This window comes from Thermobia domestica, chromosome 12, assembly GCF_964235325.1.
Source record: "Thermobia domestica chromosome 12, izTheDome1.hap1.1, whole genome shotgun sequence".
NCBI lineage: Eukaryota > Metazoa > Arthropoda > Insecta > Zygentoma > Lepismatidae > Thermobia > Thermobia domestica.
In genome coordinates, this window is record NC_137465.1 from 155,468,069 (window position 1) to 155,493,294 (window position 25,226).

Here is a 25,226-nt window from a genome sequence, read left to right on the forward strand (position 1 = left end):
TTGTCCAAGGAATGAAACAGGTAATAATCGGACGGTACAATGTAAGGGAAGTATGACAGATGCAAGCTACTACGTCCATGTAGTATTGAACAGGTATTTTTCTGTATCTGACAAGTAATTGTAAAATACTTCACCTCTATTTTCAAAGAAAATGATAGAACTAAATTGTTGTTATAAGAGCACAGGTGAAGTGCAAAATGAAACATGCATGTTACATCAATGATTCCCCTAGTTTTATTAAGAAAATGTACAAATGTAACGAGTTAGGAAGTTCTGGGGTTCTGGACCTGGTGGACATCCCGTGAGCTGCACCCTTCCACTACACATTTATTTGAAGAGCTGGAACGCTTATAAAGCCCTTTAATCTTAAAACCATATTTGACAGGAATATTTTATAAAACATTTCTTACATATTTTGTAAAACATGTACATTTGTAAAATATGTAAATATGTGGTCTACATGTTTAAAACAACCATAAAAATTGTAATTTGTCGCTTACAAGCTATGTATACTATAGAAACACAATCCATAGAAAGCACACACCCGCAAGGAGCCCATTGAATTTAATAACCTGGAAACACAGTTGTTTTAGGAATAGAATTTAAGCTTATAAGTATTAACAAAGGAAAATTTAAGAGCGAAACAACGAGTATTAGAATTTGCTATTGTGCAATTGGATGGTCTTAGTTGATGCACGCAAGCTTCATTCTTTTAACATGTCCTGATTGGCTCTGCTCCTCACGCTGTTGCAGTGAAATCGACCTTTGTTGTACTTGACAAAGTTTACAATCGAGCTCAGTTGTGCCACATTCCACCTTGCGGTGCCAGGCACGGATGGAGAGAGAAAGATGAAAAAGTAGCTAATAAAAAAACTGTGCGTTTTGATCTACGTTTCTAGTATTTTTAACTTTAAAAAAAATATATTAATCCACCCCACTCCCATTCGAATAAAGCTTTCAAACTAGCAAACCACGATCCCTCTTTTTTTTTTTACCCCTTCCAATGTGTTGAAACAGTACTTTGCTATTGTGTATTTTTATTATAGTCGAATGACCGATCACACACACATTGCATGCTACTAAACAGTAGTTTCAGTTTGATTCTTGATAGAATCACGGATGGGTCTGACTTCGTTTTGTGCTTGTGCGTGTTTATAGAGAACAAACTGATATGTTGTGGTGGAGTTTTAGTTATTCACGCATATGTCTGTCAAGTTCTCATCATTATTCTAATTAATCCTAGTTTCGTGAAACACCCACAACCAAAGTTTCGGGAAGTTTGTTGTCTGTGCTCATTACAAAATGCAAAACAAATTACCAGTATTTACAAATCATGTTTCATCCACGGTTGATAGTGCTATCATTGAGTGCATCGGGGTTATGAAGTGCTACCCTTAACTATTGGTATTAATACGGAAAGATAAAGAATTTGACAGATTCGTTACACTTTGACCAACGAGCGACGTATTGTTCTTGTCAAACTATTTTCTTGATAGTAATATTATATCGTGCTTGTCTACCATAGAAGTAAAGTAGATATTTCTTGAGCAGATAATGATAGAAATTTTTAGAGTGAATTATTTTCAGTGGCATGTAAGCATCCACTATTGCTTGATAATTTGTTCATAAGAAATTTTTGTACAGTGTTTTTCGAAACCAAACGTCAGAAATAACAAGAACCAAACCGGAAACACATTCGAATGATTTGACAACTACCATTCAATTTGTAAAATGAAACAGTTTGTTCAGCTGGGAAATGACGTCACAAACATTTTAAATCAGTGATTAATTATTTAATTTTAAACCATTCAACAAGAGTGATAATTGTATCTACTGTGTTTAAGTTTAAATGGTTGCCAATATTATGATAATATTTTATGTGAAAAAGTGTCTGATTCTGAAGTATTGTCGTTGATCACGTGTCTCCAACAACAACATTGAATTGTACTGTATGTTCTTTTAATGGAACACTGAAAAACATACCTTGAATGAATCACTAATATTCATATTCTTTTTCTTCTTTCCTCTGTTTTCATTGTCTGTGGCATCATGGGAAATACCGAAAGCAATGTTACTAGTGGAGTTAAGAAGCAGGCTGATACTTCCTCACAGACCATCTACAAACTTGTGGATTTAAAAGGTATGACATCTTTCTTGTTAGATCTACTTGCGATTTGTGAAAGAAACAGTTAATGATTATCTGCTTTAATTCGCAAGAAATAATTATAAGAGTCGAATTCAGGCTTATTTCGGGTAGAATAGAGAATGAGCTAACGCTAAACTTTGCTGATAATAATAGCTATGAAGTATTTTTAGTTTAACGTCCTACGATTGTGCTTCGAGGTTAACGGAGATGGGGATAATCTAATGAACGAAATGGTTGAATGAGGAAAGTGGAAGCAAATGGGAGATCACGGTATTTGAGCGGACAGAGTCCACTTGCTGAGAGCTGGAGTCGATTCAGTAAACCTAGGCACCAGAGATTAAGCTCTCGATCACTGTGCAATCGTGGATAGTCGATAATAGCTATGAGAATTAGTAATGTATGATAAGTTTAGGGGTATATCTTGAGAATATAAAGAGAAAAAATTAAGGAAAATGAGAGAAAAGTATTTCCACTAATTTGACTTTCCCATGTTTCTCATTCAGAATTGAAGATTATCAATAGAAAGCCAATTCATGTAATTTGCTCAAATAATATTGTGACAAGTATCATGTATTATATTTACATGGTAGTGTATTTGACGTGCCGGTAGTTTATTGCTAAAGTGCTTTATGAGAAACACAGGACATCCGAAGCAGATGTTTCACGCACTGCATCCTGAAAGTACTAGAAAGCACTAACAATATCGAAAGATTCATTCTGATCTTACTTATGGAATCGTGGGCCTCAGTGCAACTTTGTGATTTGTTGCTCGGCAAAACTGGATTTTTTGAACGGCTCATTTGGATGAGTCAGTGAACCGTGGCTCACTAGAAATGAGCAATGATACCTTGGGCAGAACCCTCGCGTGGGCGGGGCGACTGCCCCAGGCGCCGCAACCAAGGGGACTTTGCGACGACAAATCAACAAATTTGGTTCTCGGTTTTGGCAATTCGCGTGGACTATTAAAACGTTCCTTCTTTCTAAGAATTTAATATAGACTTACTTCGGAGATTTAGTGCTAGTGTCTTAGCATTTTAGTTATCTGATTGGTGTTCTGTTGTATATGCATGTGTGTGCATGTGTGGGTGTTACATGTTGTATTTGGGTCAAATTGAGTAGAAATTTTCTTTTTTGTGTGTTGCATTGTATTGTGTGGTAAGTGTATACTATTTACAAAAGTCAATGCAAAAAGAATGTCTCGCTGTGCGGTTGCCAGGTGTGCTAAAAGTACAAACGTGGTTGTTGTTGTATGAGAGTTTAGCGTCTCTTTCAGCAGCGAGGCCACATGAGACGTGAATCTACTGCTTAAAGTGGAATCCGAACTTCACGAGCTTTCGCCGGGAATCGAACCTGATATTCGCGCCGCCGAAGGTGCGTACACTAACCATATGTCCACGAGGAAACTTGGGTGGAAACATATCATTCTTTTACAGAATACCCATTTTTACAAACATACAAATGGAATCCATCATGTTTACGTTGTACTCCTATGCTCTGTAGGCTTAAGGAGACTGGTAATGAAAGTGAATGGTTATAAAAGAATTGGTGGCATAAGAATGCGCGAAGAAACAGAGAACTCCAAAAAACACCCACACACACTATGTTGTTTACAAGCTTATATGGCCTGCGATTGAACCAGGGACCCTCGCACTACAAGTAAGAGCTCTGCCACTGAACCCTGTATCTTCCATGTGTACAAAACGTGGAATGGCCATTTCAATGTTTCAACTTTCACTATGTGTTTCGTCCAACATATCAAACTACTGGAAAGGTTGGATACATCGCTCATTGAGGAGGAAAATATGACATGTTAACGGGTATTACCTAGAGATGAATTTCCTCTTAATTAGGTAAAGCATTTAGGAGTTGAACAGAGTTTCTGTGTCACATGGTAGTCTCCATGAGTGCCGAGCATGGGGACTGTGGAAGGTCATCCCGGAAAGGTTTGATTAGACTCCACCTGAATTTGGATGTACTGTATTTGCTTGAATATGCTTGCTTATATGACAATGAAACATATACCTGAAGCCCACTTCCCCTAAGTCATACAAAAATCGGCGCCGCTGGTAGTATCCACGTTTGATCAGAAAAATAGGCGACAAGAATAAAAGGATTCTAGCTGATTTTCAATTATGTAAGTGGCAGCAAGACAGTGTTTTGTACATAAAATAAAAATAAAATCATAGCATAAACAAGTGAAAAATTCCTAATGTGCATGTGCATTAATCAAGCTATTGTGGAAATTAGGATGTTCATTCACATGAAGTACATGAATAGGAACAATAACATTCAGTCTTCATCCTAAACAAGAAAATCTCGTTAACTGAAATGAAGCTCAAAATAAACAATTGACCAGCAAGAAAAAGTACGCAGCGATTAATACGGGTATAATTAATTCTGCAAACGCCAAGCATCGTCAGCGCTCGAAAATTTCAGCAGATTTCGGTACTTAACTTTAAAAAATTGTCAAACATTGAACAACCAATCTACAAGCGTTTTAATGTAATCTCAGAGCTATATCGTTAAAGAAACATTTACAATAATGTTTAAATACACTGCACTAATTTATTCTAAAGTAAAGAAAACCATACACCCTTTTTCTTAGTGAATAATTAAGATGTTAGGATCATGTTTTAAGGAAAATAAGGAACTTTCCTTATTTATCTATGTTATTTTTTCAATCATTGATGCTGCTTGTTTAATCTCTTTTCTTCTCTCCTCCTTTTTCTGACTGTCGTACATGCCAACTTCCACTCTTTTCCTCATTGAACTTGTAACTAGAAACGAATAACAGTCGGAATTTGCAAAGAGTCTCTTGATATGTTGTGTTTATTTTTCCATGTTTTAGTTTTCCGCAAGCTAACTACAGAAAATATAAACTTCACTGCTGCGCTAGATTGAGGAAGGCTTAAAATACACCAAACGATTTTTAGGCAAAAGAGTAAATAAAATCTAGAGTTCTCATAATATTTTAAGGGTGTGAGGCAAGAATATGGTAACCCACGATTTTACTATTTTAAGAAATTAGAGGTTTTCTGCTGCATAATTCGTTTTCAAAGTCACAAAGCTGATTTTTCACATAAGACTATACATGATGGTTTAAACAGACAAGGTTAAACGTAGCGGTATGCGTTGCTCTCTATAGGGTGTGCCTCACACCCTTCATTTGTTTCTAACACTATTCGAAAACTCTTGTGTGCTGTTACCAAATTGAATGATACTGTTTCGCATCAACTGCCATGCAGTTCAACCAGTTGGAATTGTTCAGATATCACTATAATCGAAAACGTTTTTACAAGAGTAATATGGATTTAAATGACGGTATTTCTGTGGGATATAATATCTCAACATCTTTCATGATACTGCCTTGAAAATTAAATCTTTGAAGAAGTTTCCTATACAGAAGTCCAAAGACTTTGTTTTGAAAATATTTATATCTTGCGTAGGGATGTTTATTGACAGTGGAGAAGCTTCTGCCGTCGGGCCAGAATACATTTGCTTAAAGGCAAGATGCTACCAGGCTCTCGATAGTCCATACTCTCGATCCCTCCATTCTGTAAGGGCTCAAACTTTATGTAGCAATCAAAAATAGTTCTCAAAGAAATATAAATATCTCTGCGTAGCATGAAAATTTTGGGATCTTCACAGTGGCTGATCCAAAAGGTAAAAACTGGGGTGGGCAGCTAGAACACAGATTATGATAGAGATATCATGAGTTCACTTTAAACTTTCAAATCGGTGCAACGACATTGCGCAAATTTTTCTAAGGATTAGATCTTTGATCATCTTTGTCTTATTAACGACGAGCAAAAAATGCTGGAATTGCGCAAATTTCCACCGCGACTTGCCAAGAACAGAATTCAGTAAATTGTATGAAATTTTGCGCCGAAATAAAAACGCCATTCCTTTCTGAAATACACTTGTATTACATTCTAATATTTCGATCCTGATTAGCTCGTTGTGATTCTTGTTTCTCATTGTCTTGTTATATTATTGTCTTATTATATCAGCAACAGCACACTGACAACTCATTCTTGTAATAGTTTATACGATAATATTACATAACAAATCTTTCTACAGGACTAAGATGCTAATGCAAATATAAGGACCATTTATAGAAAGATGAAAGGACAGTTACTAAGATACGCCTGAAATATGTAAACAAATGCTTGTTTGCGCTTGGCCAAAACTGGAAATTGTAAACAAATCCTTATCTCTGATTGGACGAACGCCTGTGCACGATATTTAAAGGCAACTTCTAGAAATATTTTTTGTTTATTTTATATAAGTTTGCTTTTCTTATAGTTTTCCAATAACTGTTTTCTTTCATTTTTAATCTTATAAGCGGTAATCTTACAGGTAGACATGGTACTGAAATGCTTATGGTAATGATGGCAACGTTGCGCAACATTTTTTTCGCAATTTCCGATTTTGCTGCCTGCTCATTAAGATTTTATCTGTGTCATCAGATAAGGGAATGAAAGTTTGCTCAGTTTCAGTACATCCTTTCCAAAATATATAAATAATAGCTTAAATTATTTTTGTCACTCGAAAAAAATGAGATCCTAGTCCCCTCTGGCCCCCGGGCTAAATCCGCCACTAGAACTTCACCTTCATCTGTCTATTTAAATTAGAAAATATAGGCAACATAAAATCAAGAAATTGCATGGATCCACGAGATTCAAATTGCTTCAAGATTCACAAGACTTGTTGCCACTATTTATAGTTGAATAAATTTTAAGAACGAAAATGGTAGAAAAGCTACTTGTTTTGACCTTCCTTTAATATATTTTAGTCATGTAAAAAAAAGTGAGTCTTTTTAACAGTTTCAATGTGTACTAACAGTAAAAAGTTCTAATAAATAGAAGGTTTCAAAGGAACACACAATATTTCTTTGTTCTTATTTTAGGTATGCGCAATCAGAAAAAAAGTGAAATCTTCTGCACATGCTTCCCTTCTATCATTTATAATCATTTCCATATCCTTTTCCAGCGGAAATACACTGTACTATAACTTCTCAAGTGACAAAAGTAGTTTGAATGCTTTCGATGAAAGGGGAAATCGTGTTGGAGAAGTATACGTGACCTCAGAATTATTCAACTTACCGGAATCAAAGGATTCGATCCAGAGAGAAACAAATCATAGTCTGGAGGAATCAAATTGAGAAACCAACTAACTCAGAATCTTTCAATATTACGAAACGAAATGATTCGATCCAAATGAACGAATTTTTTTCTTGGAATGAGATGAAAGGAATCGACTCCACGTAAAAACCCAAACTACCCAATGCTAGTCAACTGCCCAGTTAATGTATTTAATTGTTCAAATTGCATATAACTGGGTTACGATTAGCGTATGACAACTCCGTAAAACAGTGAAATCACATGATTATTAATTTGGCATTGCATAATGACTATAATATATAATAGTATTGCTTTACTTTAGAGCGTAAATTTCAGAAGATGTAATAGTTCTCAAAATATCCATCAGTAGATCACTTGGAAAATTGAAAATTCAGTAGATCTACTAAAAAATCAGTAGGATTGACAACATAGTATACGTGTATTCAATCATTCATATATTTTGTGTAATATACATAGAAAATCTCAAAATTGTGGTGTATTAAATGAAACATATAATACTCGTAAGTTGTACGTACAATATTAGCTGAACCTTATGAAAGCACACAGGGTTGGGATGGTTAGGTCTTATGTCCCTGTTGAGAATATGTACTTAAACCATTATTAAACGCACAATATTATATAATACATAAAATTGAACAAAATATTGAACATTTACAGCAAAGGTGCATGCTATTCTTTGCCTTCCTTCACATCCTTAGAAACATAATTTTCGAAACCGCTGGAGTACTTGTCCGATTATTTGCAATGAGGTTTCATGTATCGAGTTTCATTTTCTAGCTTCGGAAACCCGAGATACTCTACTTTTGGCATAAATTTTGAATTCCCTCTCCACTTAGGAGAAGCATTAAATAGGTACTAACTGTGTTCCAAAATTATATTTAATACTGTGTGTGTTTGTATAGTGGGTAACTATATTAACTTGCCCATTTTCTGACATTAGAAGCTGGAGTTTCGAAAATGTTAGGACATGTGTTCAATTATTTTGATGAAGAGTTTATATATCCACTTTCAGGGTCTCCTAAAACATTCTTTTTCTTTCTCTCTCTCTCTCTCTCTCTCTCTCTTTTTTTTTTGAAAATTTTAAACCCACTTCTCTATTAGGAAATTTAATTTTAAAAATTCTATATAGCCTGTAGTATCTTTCCTACAGTTACCTAGAAATATGGCAAGCTAATGGTATCGGTTTATATACGGGACAAACGAACAAATATTTAGCTTTATGTAGAATATAGCTTAAGAATTTTACAAGATATTTTGCACAATAAAACTTCACAGAAAATTTTACATATACTCTTTAATAAGATATGGAAGTCCATTCTTAGTACTGATAGTTTATATAACTTATTTTTCTACTATGCTGCTCAACATATTCGAAATTGTCACAGCATTTCAAAAATATTCCGTTATATTTGTACGGAATGGATATAAAGGAAAAGAAAACAAAACATTAGGTTGGGCAACATGGAAAACATTCGCTGCGACGCTTACCAAATGATTTTCAAAAATAAATAATATTAGAATAATGCATTTTGTGCTCATAATTCTGTAGGTTAATGCTCTTAAGATGTGACGTATTGAGCTAGTGAGTATGAGCATTAATGTAACTAGGACACGAACATGCTAGGAGGGGGGGGGGCATGGGGACTTACTTCTGCAACGATCATAGAAGATTTAGTCTGTGGTTTTCCAGTTCTAGGGACGTAAAGGTTGTTCTAAGACACTCTGCGACTACTGGCTAATTCTAGTTACCCATATGAGTATCAAACACCGTCACCATTATTTGCTGATATTTGATTTATGTATGAAAAATGTTTTTCAGTTTATTCTGAAATAATGAAACCTTTGAAAATTTTGTATCTAATTTTAAAACTATTGTATTTGTTTTAAATATGAGTACAAACTTTCTCAATATTTCTCGAAAATAACATTTTTTTGCAACTTAGAAAGAAAATCCTGGGCAAATAAAACACTTACGGAAAGCTCAAAGTTATTTTATGCAAAAATAGGAAAGAAAAATAATAGTGACTAATGTACCAGCAAAGCATGTGAGGAAAGACATCCCTGGTACTTAAAAGCTACACAAAATTTAGATGCCTAGAGCATAAATTTCGATTTTCCTAATACTTTATTTTTAATTTTGTAAATTGTTCATAACTTTTGTCTGCGTTTAGTTTTATTTTATAATTAAACACCATCTCACTTTTTGACTGTAATAAAACGGAAGTGACGTTCAACGTGACGTTGTGCATTGAGACTAATAGTTGTTACACTGGTACCGGCTCAAGACACACACACGCACACACATATATATATATATATATATATATATATATATATATATATATATATATAGAGAGAGAGAGAGAGAGAGAGAGAGAGAAATAAAACACAATAACAAAACAACGGTGACTCAGTAATAATGATAACGCCGATGCAGCTGATCCAATTTCAGCATTTCATTCGTTATTTTAAGGATTAGTTTTTATTCTTGTCAATTAACAAATTCGCGACACAAATTCACTGAATTTCTCAAACATTCAATAGGAATTGTAAGCCATCCGAGATAGTGGCAGCTACTGATTTCCATATATTTACGCAAACTACGCTATCGCAAGGATTTTTTCACCACAAAGACTCAGCTTCCAATATCTTAATTGTTATTCTGACAGTCATTTTTATTTCCATCCTTTATCTAATGCAACAGTAACGTTATTACTTAAAGTTTGACGATGCACTTTTATTTGAAGCTTAGAAATCTGACAATCTCCCGTCCGTCATGCTTCTCTTTCTGTCGGATGCAATTAGGATACTACGCATACTGTAAAGCTATATACGTAACAAATTAAATACACACACCCGTAAAAAACCTTGATTTGGCTTTTATTTGACATTTAATTGCAATTTAAATAGCATTTATTGTTTTATTACGTCCAATGAATTGATGTCAAAATTCGATTGTGCATAACTCGGGAACCAAAAGCCTGCACATTATATTATTACGCTTATATAACAGGTCAAAGTCAGTTACAGAGATATTTATACAGTTTTATTTATAGATATTACAGTTCTATAGATATTACTGAGTCTGATAAGAACCACCATCCACAGTTTCTGGAATTCGAAATAGGGCCTTTTAAATTTGGCCTTTTCTCTAGCCATGGCTTCGCGATTTTGGACATCCCTAGCTCTGAAACTATGCATTTTTCGCCATAGGTCCATATGAACTTTTTTTTTCTTATTTTGATGTGAGGAATCACCTCTTACAGTTTGGCGGTATAGTTCATTAACACCCTTTGTATATATATATATATATATATATATATATATATATATATATATATATATATAGAACAAGGGTACTTAACACATTGTCATGTTGGCTTTACTTATTCATATTTTTAATAGATCTGATTCTTTAACAATTATTTCTTGGAATACAAGTACCAAAACAATAGATCCACACTTGAGCTTAGAAAATGCAGACGAAAATTTTTACTCTGAAAATGCGGAGAAATCCGTATAAATGCTGACATACGGTATCCCTATTTATGGAGGACGATTACGTGCATGCACGCTCACATTGCTTATACTTTGTTTTAGCTTAGTACGTAGTTTGTAAAAATAGGTTGCTTGGACCTTGATCTTTCTCTGTGCATGTAAAATTTCCATTTTTGTGGAGAATCTTCTAAACCAGTACGAAATATCTTAATTTTCAAACTGCCCCTACCTTAATTACATTGATCGGTGAAAAACATGAGACTTACGTATAGGTAGTTGTGCTGTTCAGCCGGTTCGCTAGAACCGATTGTTAAAATACTTCGAGTTCTTATTCCGGACATGAACACACACACACACACACGATCTAGCCAAGAGTGAAAGAAAGAAGCAAAACCAATTATGTGCGTGAACCTATAGAACCCATTTTTGGAAACCGAAAATAAACCAAGTAGATTGTTTGTTTATGATTGTTCTCATAAAATTTTCGTTTATTCATGATTTATGAACAATTTATATCAAAAACAAAATAGGCGTTGCCAACTTCACGTAACGGAAATCAATTTAGGAAATAGAAAATAAACCTAGCAGATTAAGCTGTCTTTATCTTTTGTATTTCTTTTAGCACAGGAAGTGTGTATGTGTACTGCAAATTTCATCTGGAAGGGAGAGCTTGTAGAATACAAATTATTCAATGTCATAACAATTGACCTATTTGAAGAACATTACTTTGCTCTGTACATACCAGAAGAGGAGGGCAGAGTGGACGAACAGTAAATTTTATTTTAAGTGTCTTTGTTCTTAGAAATTCTTACAGGTTTAGGGTTAACACATATGGGACCTTATGCAGAGTCGTTCTGACGCATGATTAATGCCATACTAAAGAGTTCGACTAACTTATGGTTCTTGTAGTAGTCACTCCTTTAGTATGACGCTAATTATACGTCAAAACAACTTTGCATAAGGCCCATGATCTTTAAGAACAAGGTATAGGCATTTATTCCTTAATCTCAAATGTTCAGATATCAATAATGAGAACTGGGATCATATGAGTGAAGGGGTGAGGGTTCTTTATACAAATTTGACACACATACAAACCTTTATCAACAACTGAGGAGTTTGATGCAATAAGGACGTAAGTCTGAAACATGCAGTTGGAGAAAAACGTTATTGAAAATTTAAGTAGTGTTTTTCTTACATAAAACAATGTAATATGCAGCATTGAAATGTTACCAGGAGGTTAAACAAGTACGGCAAAAGCCACAAATGCGTTTGATGCAAAAAGAGCGTAACTCGCTTACTCCTCAATTGTCGATCCGTTGCTGGATGAAGATATTTCCAACACTTTTTGACAACCATCTATCTTAGACAATTCGTTTCCAAGATACTCAAAGTGCTGTATAATTTTGTTATCAGTATGCTGTGTTGGTCACTACATGTAACAAGAGAATTATATCTATCTATTTACCTGTTGTTAAAAAATTAGAATAGCACCACTGTGCATAGGGGAAGGGAAAGATGGATATACCCTTTTTCTCTTCAAACATACAAAGTTATTTTTATTAAGAAACCTAAAGTTCTTACTTATCTTTTTCCTAAGTTATCACTACGTACTTAATATGAATTGTCCCGAATGAAGCGCTTGTTCAAAGGCTGTGGGAAAGAAGGTTTAAAATTTCTTTCAAAAAGAGAATTCTGAGTGTGTTCTCCACTCATTATAGATAATGTATGTGTTTTCAATTCATGGTAATAAAGGATTCTCTCGTGTTGAACAACATAGCTCTCCTCAATGTCGCCTCCAGAAGGGCGGAGATAAATACGTATTATGAAGCACTGCAGTCCACATTTTCAGTTAGCGACCCAAATATCGAAAAATGTCTCAAGTTTATTTTTTAGACCTGCTCCCCCCTCGAAAATTCCTGAACCCGCTCCTGGTATCGGCTGTTGACAATTGTAGTTACAGCGTACCTTTTGAAACGTTTTTAAACGCTCTTGAACAGCTTTCCGTATTCTTTTTTTTTTTCCTTTTACTGCGCGCCCTGGAGCAACTGCTCCACTCGCTCCATTGTCGTTACACCACTGATTATCACAGTCCATCCATTTCAGTGTGGAGCAAAAAAAGTTCAGTGTCCGAAAGACTTCCGAAATTGCATGTCGTATTTGTCTATCTTCAATATCATCAGCAGCACAAACGCTTCCATCTAGTTACAATCACAACGGAATACGACATTTCACTGCACTTCAATCGACAGCACTGAAACTACTTTGCTTCGTTCGACCGGTTTTCAGCGGTGTTCTTCCGACGTCAACAAGTTCTCTATTACTATTCTATAACTGTTGACTTTTAAGTTTATATTGGCCTTGAGTTTTCATAGAAAAATGAAATGAACGATGAAAATACCTTCATAAGTAACTACATAAAGTTTCTTGTTATATATTTGTTTGATTTATTTTGCGAATAGAGGCAATTGTCAGATTTTAAAGAGATATTGTTTAATAACACCATGCATAACTGTTATTAATAGCTCCTCATATTTCCTGACGGAAATGGACACCATTTGCTGATAGATACGGGATCAGGTCATTTCCTCAAGTATGTTTTGCCCAAGCGTTAAAATGTTGGACATTTGCTCAACTACCTTATCTTGCTATTGATCATGAACTTGAAATCCATGACAGGCACGAAAATCTTGACTAATGGCCAAAACGGAGGGTTGAGATTTTCATATATGATAAAATATACGCAGGGTTGCCACAAGTTAGATAAAAATTTTACTATGATTTTTTATTAATAATATTGAATGTTTTTCATGAATCATTTATGTGAAAGATCTGAATATTCCTGAAGTATGTGCATGCGCTTCCAATTTAGGACTCAATCCTAGCAGTTATCACATTCTCAGTATTATATTTTCCATACTACGAAGGTAAAACACTGTATCTGAGCAATTCAAGGTACAAACTGGATTTCTTTCATTGCTTAAAAGACTTATGAAAAAAGAATAATTAATTACAGACGATATTTATTTAAAACAAACTGTCCTTTTACACCGTATGTACGAATTCTTCAATAAATCACATTCATTTCTCAGGTTATGTCAGTATAATTCAAATGGTTCATTCCCGTTTCGCCTACGGACCTTCCAGCAATATATATCATTATCTCAATCCTATCGTAGATGTAAGCCAAACAGGCATTCCCGTTTCGCCTACACTCAATCGACGAGGGATATTTAGTTTTTTTTTTTTTTTTTTTTTTTTTACAAAGATTTATGAATAAGTTTAGTTTTCAACGTCAGCAACAGTTTTGATGTGATTGACTGGTTCTAACCAAGCGAGTGTCGTGCCACTAGTAGTTCAAAAGGTCATCATTTCAAAACAGATATACGTTCTAATTTTTTATGGGCTCACAGAACAATTTAAAACGGCGAGTGACTAGCTATTCAAGATCATTTTCTCGAACTTTACAAGGCTGGTCGGTACTCCGGTGATTCTGACTGTGAGAGATGAACCATTATGCCTCCCAACTGCCCTGCTAGTAAAATTTCTTAATGTAATTTTTCATCCTTAGTGGTGGGTGGAAGTAACTTTGTAGTTTTTCTGCCTGAATGCAGAAATAGTTGTAATATTGCAAGTAGAGTAAAACTGAGGCCCGGAGTGAAGGTTCAGGATAGCATGAATGCTGGTTTTTAAATTCAATTTTGAATGCTTGATTTATGTCCAGAGTGGTGGACAAGTATCGAACCAAAGGTAGCAGAGGTGAAGTGAACGGAGTCAATTCTCTCCCTCGTTCTTCCTGTTTGAATAAATTGAACACGAGTTTCTCTAAATGAAATGATGTAGCTGTTTTGCTTTGATTATATTTAACGCGGCTCTGGAGTAACGAGCGGAATACCTCGAATGAAAGCTAATTGCACTCCAAATCTGAATTTCTTTAAACTTATTTTAGCTAAATTATTTTTATACCAAATTTCTCATAATGAAGGTATTAGTTTTATAGGGTTAGTGGGCCAGGATGAGTCTTCAGTCAAGGCATATCGTTTAAAATGAATGTAGTGATAGTAGACAACGTCTAGATTTGAACGTTACTGAATCATATTTAAAAATATTATGGGGACTAACACATTCAATTTACCTCAATCGTAACCTTAAAAAATAAAGTTGAGAAATTTAAGCACAGAAACTTAGTAACACATAAGAGAGAAGTCAAACTTACTACAGCATTTATTAATTAGTATGAGAATTTTCGACAATTAAAGGATTACTATGCAGTTTTATTCTGGAATTCTTTTCTGAAAAATTCAAGTTAATTGGTTTAATTTATTATTCCCTAGATTAATTAATTTCCATCGATTTAACTTGATTGAAAAATCACATGACTGCATTTAGTCGATATATTGATATTTTAGTTATCTCTATATTGCGTTTCCACCTCAAACACTCAAAAATTCCCCCAAACTATAAATATCCCTCGTCGAGCGAGTGTAGGCGAAACATGAATAGGCGAAATGGGAATACCTGTTTCACTTACAGATGAGATGAGATTAAGATAATGATAGAAGTTGGTGGAAGGTCCGTAGGCGAAACTGGAAGACACCATTCAAATGGGTTATGAGCTGTATTGAAGGAAATTATATTAAATTTTCCATTGTTTGAAACAAAATGTTTTATGCGTAGAGTGTAACGAAGATTAAGAATAGTGTTAACCAGGAGACGAGATTTAAGGCTGTTTCGTCTTGAAAAGGAGGCGTGAAAGTGTTGTCTTTAAAAACGTGTTTATTGGAAGAGTTCGGTGTCATCTCGAAAAATCTCCCTCGACATTATGTTGGGCAATACTATTACCATAATCTATATAGAAGAGTGGAAGTGATTCGCTCATCATCGCCTAGATCATACTTCTTTAGGTAAAAAGAAATGTGAAATTTGGACAGTCCTTGGGTGTACCCCACTAGCTCACAAAGAAACGAAAGAAAGTGCTTATGGTATCGCGAGCACACAATATTCGATGCCCGCGTTGTCATGTTTGGATTTGTTTTACAAATTATATAAGAGATCGTTTCTGTTACATGGAGAGGCAAATATCAAGAAATTAGACGTTTATCATAACACGAGTAATTGCTACATTTTGATTTTTGAAAAATATGGGAAGATGTTTTTGTAAGAAAGAGTAAATAGCAAGAAGTACAACATATACGTATGTAATATTATTATGTCGTTGTGTGCATATGCTCCTGAGTCTTACCTGGTCTCAGGGCACAGCGCACATTGAACGTTCTTGTCTAGGTGAGGTTTCCGTACCTGCAACCTAGAACGTACCTTCATTTTTATACTATTAGGGAGAGCATTTTGGGTGAATGAAAGGTACACAGTTTTCGAGGAGGAAATGTGCGAGTAGAAAGGAAACATTCATTCACAGCAAAGGCAATGTGTGAGGCTTTAATGCGAGTGTCTTTGTTTCTTAAAACGAATCTAATTTGAAATTTAATTCCCGATAAAATTTTGGGTTAGTGTTGGATTGGAAACAACACAGCCTAAAAGGAAACATTCAGATATGAGAGCAGAACGGTGAGTATATGTATAGAAACTGCAACTGACTCGGATTTGCCAATAAATGAGTACTACTTACGGATTTAGTTCTATCCATTCCAGTTTGTTGTAGTCTGTATTAACATTCACACTAACACTTCACTAATACACAGTTCTTGAAGGTTATTCAGTGACATTTGTCTTAGTCCGAAAAATGAGGTGGGAAGGTTTTTAGTCCATTAAGCATCTAAATTGCTTGGAGATTAGCTCTGGGCGGTGACCAATTAGGAATCTGTACTCCAGCATCGTAGACTGCTAGGCAACCATCTCTTCCTTCTTTTCTGTATGGGCGAAGTTTTCGGTGATTTTCCCTCTTTTGGGAGGACCACGAGGGTGTCTCCTAAGGTTCTGAAATACCCTAAAAGTCTATGACAGTCCTTTTCTCATTTTAGGTATTTTCTTCTTCAGATTCGTATATGCTTGAATAACAAAGTACGACAAATCGGAGTATCTCGCACGCAGAGGTGTTGCGAGTTTGAAATATCGAGGTAAAAAGCTTAGTGTTACAAGTTGTTACTTCTATTTGTAACTTCGCTTGGCGTTGTTCGAAGGATCTGGCGTCCCTATCTCAGCAAACCAATTGCTTATGATGAGAACGTTCTCTTCAATGTATTTCCATCTTATGTCTGCAGTTTCGTTGTATGTTTTTTTTTCTTCTGCTCTATCTGCATGTTTGCTTCCGGCTAATGTTGAACTATTGAAAGCTAATTGCATGAGACACGAAAAGTAAACGTTTCTATGCAATGGAAAATTAAATTTAGAATAATCGCGTTTCTTTATTATTTCCTTTGTACTCTTTCTGATTTATTTTGTTTTCCTTTTAGAAATTACAAATTAGATCTGTTTTACGATATAGTAAATTTTATATCCACGATTTGTCTTTAATTGACATTTACCCATTTTTAGTTCGCACTTATAAAAAAGAAAAAAAATGAGCACCAATATAAGTACCGGCTACCACCACAGTATGAGTGCCGCTAAATGTGTAACTTTCGTCAAGGGGAAGATTTAAGTTTGTGTACCAGTTTTAGACAATTTAAAATAGGACTCTTGAATTTCATTTATGCACAATTATCCATGCTGTTCAACTTTAAAATTATTACCTTATATTAATGGAGAACAGCAGTTGACATTTTTTTTTAATATATGCTGACAATATGAAAGTATAAAGACATGATACGTAATATGTTGACCTATCTCCAAATTCTGTTTTCTTCTCCTGCGCGAAATAAATTAACTAATCTTGTACCCAATGATAATGCAATATTTGTTTCGAGAGTTGTGGATGGTGATTTTGAAAAAAAAAAATCACTATTGCCAAAAACTGTTTGACACAATGGACTATCATCGCATCATATTTTGTGCACTCGAGGTTTGTTATTTATATTGATTGCACATAGGCCCTTGTTTGTGTGCTCCCGGCCTAGGCCTATTCCTTTTATCACGGAGGCAAGAAATAAGAAAGGATTTTTTGGAGCATGTATTCCAAGGGAAATAAAGATATTTTTTAAAGTTTTTTTTGTTTGTTTAAGAATTTAGTATATCACACATTCAAGAAATTAGAGAGATGAAACTCAGCACATAAACTCTTCTTTAAAATGAGGGAATACGTATTTCAGCGCTTTCAAAAATCCCGTTTCTAACGGAGACATTTCTATAATATTCAAACTTCTCTTCCTTTCTTCAGAGGCTGTCGAATATCAAGATTCCCTTAAGTTGGAGGTGTGGAATTCGGTACATAGATTCTTAATTTAAAATAAGGGAACACGTTTTCAAGAGCAGAAATAAGGTCGTGTTTATTATATTGAAATTTCCTTTTATTTATACATAAAGTGCCGAGTGTGACAATTTAAATTTCAGGTTTTATATTCATTACACCTTATCTTCCCAAGAGGAGAACGGAAACTTCTGCTACTGTATGTATAATCAGAATATAATAAAATATATATTTAATAACTAGCTTTCTGTTAGCTGGGGACCTCACCCAGAAACCGTGGTGTTTTCTCGGTCTACGGCCTCACATCTCATACACCTGCAAGCACGGTCTACCGAATTTCAGTTCAAACATCAAGTTTCATGTTTCTAACTTTCAGGATCCCCAGATATGAATGTATTATTATAATAAACTCAAAGACCGTAAAGAGGAATACGTAATATTTTATCATTTAATATGGAATATGGAAGTTGTATGGTTCTTTCAATTCCGGTTTAAGTAGATAGATTGGTGTTGAGATGGAATATATTCTTGGGACACTTAATTGATTAAAGAAAATCGCTTCTCGCTATCTATTACCGTTTTGAATTTATAGTGATCAATATTATAACCGGAAGTGAGTAATTTCTACTTCCGGCTATACTAGAGTGTTAAGGATGGAGATTAAATTTGTCCTTGAAACATGTAATCGATTTCCAAAAATCGTTTATCTCTGTCTATTATCATTTTTCTTTTACGGTGATAAAAATGTTAACTGGAAATGACTCATTTCTACTACCTCCGGTGGGCGAATCACCTCCATCAACGAACTCCCTCGAGATAATAACTCTATCTATCTATGGCAAAAGAAAAACAATTTAAAAATTCGCATCCGTTCAAAAGTTATCGTGCAGAGTAACGGACGTACGGACGGAAGGACTAACATTATAATCTTATAAGTACCAGTACGTGATCCTAATAATTGTAATACTTCGACTAGCTGGGTGCTTCGCCCTCAGACTCTTGCATTTGTTCAGCTATTGCCTCGCACCTTATAAACCTACAAGCATATCGAATTTCAGTTCAAATACTAACCGTCCTGAATGCCCAGATACACTGAACATTTCAATCACCAGGGACTTCGCCCCCAAACCCACGTTCGATCGGCCTAGGGATTCACATCCCATGAACCTACAGATTACTGAATTTCAGTTCACATACCAAGTTTCATGCCTCTAATCTTCAGGGATCCAAAAATATGAACGTCTTATTGTAATTATGATACTCACCTTTTTTTCTTTCCTTCTAAGCCAGATATAAAAAATACATATATAACGTGGCATCTTACTATAATAACTGCAGTCCCTACCTTTTTTCCCACCACTTTTCTTTCTCTTTTTACTAAAATATCAGAAAACGCTTAAACACGTCTCACATTAGTTTAAATGAGAAAGACAAACACCAAATTTCAAGTCTTCAAGTCTCTGGCTTCATTGAGATTCCCAGTTTACCATGGATGCAACGCCCTCGAAAAACAACAATTCTCGCCTTCCAAAAGTAATAGTTGAGACAGGAGTTGTTTTTGATCAAACCCTGATAACTTGCTATGTAAAATAACTTTTATTCAATTTCGGGAATTTTTTTCATTCTTAACAGTATTATTATGGTACAATTAAATGTTACATCCTAAAACCTGCCTGAGGATTTCAAGTCAATACAGACACAAAAAAAGAAAGAAAAGATCCAGTAACAAATCTTGTATCCAAGCAACACTTGTGATACATAGCTCACTTCTGATGAGGACTGTTTAATCCCGGCAAGTGCAAGTTATATTTTGTGGTAAACAAATCTCGTGGGGATGGTCTCTCTTTGGAATATTCTTAATTTCATCGATTCTTCCATTATCATTAAGTTCTTTCATTCATCATGTCTCATATAGCCTTTGAGCGTAATTGGGAGATGTTAAATTTAAATATATATACTACATAGGCTTATCCAGAAGTATTCGATGGGAGGGGATATATAATAACTATGATAACAATAATATCTTCCTGTTGTGTTTCGTAGAGTGCATGTTCACTTCTGTTCTTAACACTCCCCCTCTCTACATAAACATGAAGAGTACGTGGGACGAACGATGAAAGTCATATTTTCACATATCTGAGATACCAGATTTTTAAAAAACTGTTTTACATAGGAAAATTGACTTTCATCGTTCTTCCCGCGTACTCTTCATATGTTTTCTCCACTCCTTGATATTCAGGTTCCAAATACCAAATCCCGATATTCCCTCTCCCCATTATTTGTTTATTTAACTAAAATAGTAAACTTGATTTTCCTTCTTTACTTACAAATAATAAAATATTTGGAATTTTATCTTATCTCCCCTTCCAAAAGTTCTTGAGGTACACTATGCAATACAATGCACCACTCTGAAAAACTTTGGAAATGTATAAAATACAATCGGGGATCTCATCCAAGTCTCCTGTCCAATGCAGTTATGGTGTGGTGCTTGAAGTAATCGTCTCTACATTTCCTTCACGGTTTGGTTAAAATAACCCTTAATCTCGTTTCCCTGGATAAGTAAAAACCTCAGCTTGTTAAAAATTTTCTAGACATTTGGAAGCGATGTAATGTAATGCCTATAAATTAACCCTCCTCCACACATTAAGATCTCACTTTTCAAAAATTTAAGTAATCTGAAATTCACTCTATTTAAGTAGTACATGAAAGTTCAATGCAATGGGTTACAACCCCCATCAACCCCGCTTAGATACGCCCCTGATATACTGTTACTAAAGAGGAATTTCAACCAAAAAGCAAGGAAGAAATGCATATATATATATATATATATATATATGTACAGTAATTCTTTTCTTTTCAGAAATTTCTTTACTCACTTTATAATGTTGAGATAGATACTGATGCACGAAAAACTTAAAAAGAATGAAGAACATGTGCCCATGTTTTCTGAAATCCCTCCAATATAGAATTTCCGAAAGTGAATGTCTGAGTTTCTTGAACATGAGTGCATATCACTATTTCTGAATAATACAAATACATAATGATGTAGCGACACAGAAAACTGTTGCCCTTTTGCTGGTGGTAAAGCCCCGGAGAATTGAATTTTGCAAGAGTCTACTTTTCCTCCTTCAGAATTCCTAATTATGAATATTGATCTTTCCATTTCCTTTCAACTAGTTAACAAACTGAATATAATCAAAATATATTATACTTATTAAAAAAAAAAATACAATTTTTTCCTTTGCCGAGGAATAAATGAATGTGTGCACTAGAACAGTTCTAAGTGGGTCGTATCCGTGGTGTATTGTTTCAATCTAGAAGTAGTATTTGAAATAAGCTTAATTATTTCGAAAAATGATACTAAATTTCTTTGTTGTTGTTGTTGACCTGTACCTTTTGGTTTATCTAGGTTGGACGCTAGTGACATGCGAGCGCAAGTATGAACCTTATTCAAGTTACAAGAAAGAATGTTAGTTACAATTAATAAATCTAAATTGAAATATAATACAAATAATACTTAACGTACGTAAAATTATGCATATTATTCATTATTCCAATGTTCAGATATGCTGCGTGGTTAATTTAATACTGAATTGCAGAATTGAATTAGTCATTGTTAAAAGGGATTATGTGTCATTTTGGGCCAAGTTGAATTATGAATAGATTCGTATGTACTGTATATTAGTAAACCTGTATGTCTGTGGGAAACTATGTTGTTATTTCACTCATAACCCCGCTTTTAAACACTGAAACAACTATGCTTAGTTTAACATATTTTTAAAAACAACACAATTTTATCTGACACTCTGCAACCCTGTCTATCGGAGATATTTCAGAATAGCCTGCAGCGAAATATCACCCATTCCCTTTCTGATATTTGCTAAGAATGCAGCAGGTGTCCCTTCTGTTTCGGTTGATGATCATCAGATTAAGAAAAAGATAACCACTGTAGGAAATGACCCTGGTTTAAAGACTTGAGGAAATAGACACTTGGGCAAATGACGCTATTTCGATAGATACATAGCTATGACATAATTTTACATACGTTCTGCTTTAGTATCTTCTAAAATTAACTTTGTTAGATACAGTTTAATTAGCCTTTTTTCCTTAGGAGTTAGGATTCTGATTTCTGGGCTTTCGACATCTATGACCATTTAGCCCGTCACGTTTGAGGGATTACGTCTCTCGGCGGCCACACTATTCGGGGAAAGGGAAGGAAGGAAGCGGTCTGGGACCTATAAGTTAGGCACCATCCCGGCATTTGCCTGGTGTGAATGAGGAAACCCAGGAAAACCTTATTCAGGGTGGCTGGCCTGAAAAAGCATTTACGGGAACCAAGTGCTTCCACCGGAAATCGAACCCGGAAACCGTCGCACCGAAGGCGAGAGTGTTAGCAACTACGCTATGTGGGGCCACTTCTTTCTTCTTAATACCTAACGAATGCCTTACAGCTGACAATTATCTCACGGATGTAACAACATTTCTGCCCTTTTTTCATCAATCAAAATATATAATTATACATGCCCGTTGCAATTAACGAGATATGTAGCTTAGCATCAACCAAGCTAATTAAATACTCGTAAAATGTTTTATATGATAGTTAATTTTGCTCATCGAATTTTGTCAAATTACTAGCGTCTAACGGAACACATTTTATCGAAAGAAGTTACATATTCCAATCAATATATATTATCGACTTAAACAAATTATATATGTGAGTGATAAATGTTGCGCTTAATTCTTCTGAAAATGGAGGGAAAACTAGTTTCTTTCTTAAACCTAAAAACAATAGAGTACACAGTACGATTAATGAGATATTCACTAAAATTGTAATTAACTTCCAAATTTTAATTTCTATTTAACGAACACACTGCACAAAAATAAGATATATCAATCAAAATGCGGCATTTAGTGGAGCAAAATAACGTGCTTGATGGTAAATTCTCATCCGTAATTTTCGAGAAAATCGAAAAAAAAAAAATTGTAGTACTATAAAGTAAGAGAAACAATCAAAATGTTCTCGGAATTCTGCACAGTAAGAAATTGTTGTGTTAATTCAACTCAATTTTAACACAGGACAGTGGTTCCAGCGTGACTACCACTATGCGGTGTTAGTTCAACACAGACCCCGCGGTGTTGACGTTTAACACAGGGAGTGTGTTAAGTCTTTAACACACAATTGCTGTTGAGCGGTGTTAAATTTGGATCTGTGTTAGTATTTTCGGTGTTGATTCGATACCATGTCAAGGTCGGTAGTGTGGAGAAAAGTGTTGAGTGTTACTTGTGACGGTGTTGCACCAACACGAAGAAAATAACACAGTGTATAGTGTGTTAATTTTTTTGTGTTAATATTACACCATGTCAAGTATCAATATAATACAGTCTCTGTGTTACTTTAACATCATTTTTTTATTATTTCAATACACAATTGGTCATAATTCAAGGTCAAAGCCGTATAAGTAACACCGTTTTGGTGTTAATCCAACACTCCCTGTGTTAAAATTCAAGGTCAGACCACCAGATTAATACAGTTTTTAATGTTAGTTCGACCCCTCTTCGGTATTACTACGACACCTATTTCGGTTTGAAATAACTCTGTGTGTGGTGTTGATGGAACCATTTTCCTGTGTTGGAAAATCAGGTGGTGTGCATGCTTACGCTTACCGAAGATTCTAATTTTAGAATATGAATAGTAAACTACAGAACACTTCATATAGAAAATCTTCATAAAAAATTTTGTCGTCCTCCCCAACATTTATTGTGAAGTATTTCTTGATGGTGCGAAACACAACCTTCACCAACATCTTGTTCAAGAATGATAGGAAACTTTTACCTATATCCTTATAATATGTTTGTCTCTTAATCGTGATTTTACTTGTTTTCTGCCATTTTCGAAGCACAGTCCCCGGAGTTGACTCGTGAGCTCTAGTGTTCTGTAGAAGTGACACAGTAATACGATGTTGTTTCTCGTTATTGACATATTTCTTTTGAAACATTATGTAAAACAATTGAGAACACATCGCGCGGTTTGCAATGTCTGTGAAGTTGTCCCGCCCACCTAACGAATTTTTCTTTTTCTTATCTACATCGTTAGTTTATCGTTAGTTTACGTTAGTTTGGCTAAAATTATCGTTAGTTTCGAAAAAATAAAATTTCTATTCAACAAATAAATGGGCAGGCCAACTTCACGGTTCCCCACGGTTTGCATGTTGAAATTTTGCATATACCTGGATTTGTTTAAGTATTTCTTTCTACTGTGTTTGTCTGTAGCTCCAATTCATAAGCCTTTATAATTAGATGCCCAACATATTTGGCAATCACGCAGAAAACAACACCCAAGATTCTACACTTGTGCTAATTTAACACACAGGCTGTGTGTCATTTCAACTACCGGCATTTGACACGCAACTCCAAATGGAGAGTGAGTTGTTCTAATTACCTCTTTATGTTATATTTTAACTCAATCGTGTTAACACATAGGTATGTCGTTGAAATAACACAACGATTTTTTTACAGTGTGTTGTAGCTCTTTATTACCGCAATATAACTACACATTTACATATTGGCCTTCAAAGTTAACACCTTCGGGACAACGCACACACATTTGTTTTACCGTTCCTGCGATTGGTGGAAACACCGACGGAAGTCCTCTTTTGGCATCTTTCGAAGTTCAGCCGTCGCATTGGTTTTGATCTCTTCAGCGTTGGCGAAACTAAGGAAGCCCCATTTTTAGCTTTGGGAAGAGCCAAACATCCGGTGGTACTGAATTACTTTTATTGCAATCGAACTCTCAATCAGATATTCCGCAATTTGCACATTAACTTGATATATACCCGTTACTCGATCTGTGAAATTGTACAACTCAGTGTTCGTAGGTTTCTTTAAGAAAATTTACCTCGACTGACGCAAAATTTTACCTTTTCTTATCAAATTTTGCCTTAGTTTGTCGAGTGTCTAATACCCTATGACAGAAGTTATATAGTAAGATTAATTGAGCTATATTAAAGCAACTACGAATCACATGTTTTATTTATTTGCTTTTTGCTTCTATTTTCCGTTTACTTTTCATTTACTTTTCTTTTTTCTTTTTTTCTTTTTTTTCTTACAAAAATATACACCTAAATACTCCCAACCAACA

General features: G+C 34.9%; 1 protein-coding gene across 1 annotated transcript in view; it reads left to right on the forward strand.

Annotated features, from left to right (window-relative positions):
* Positions 1–1,931: 1,931 nt before the first annotated feature.
* nan (transient receptor potential cation channel subfamily V member nanchung) overlaps positions 1,932–25,226 on the forward strand; it is a 743,452-nt gene continuing 720,157 nt past the window's right edge. The window contains exon 1 of the mRNA XM_081734312.1: positions 1,932–2,140. Coding sequence (XP_081590438.1) covers positions 2,050–2,140 — 91 coding nt within the window. The 5' untranslated portion in view covers positions 1,932–2,049. The remainder of the gene's footprint in view (positions 2,141–25,226) is intronic.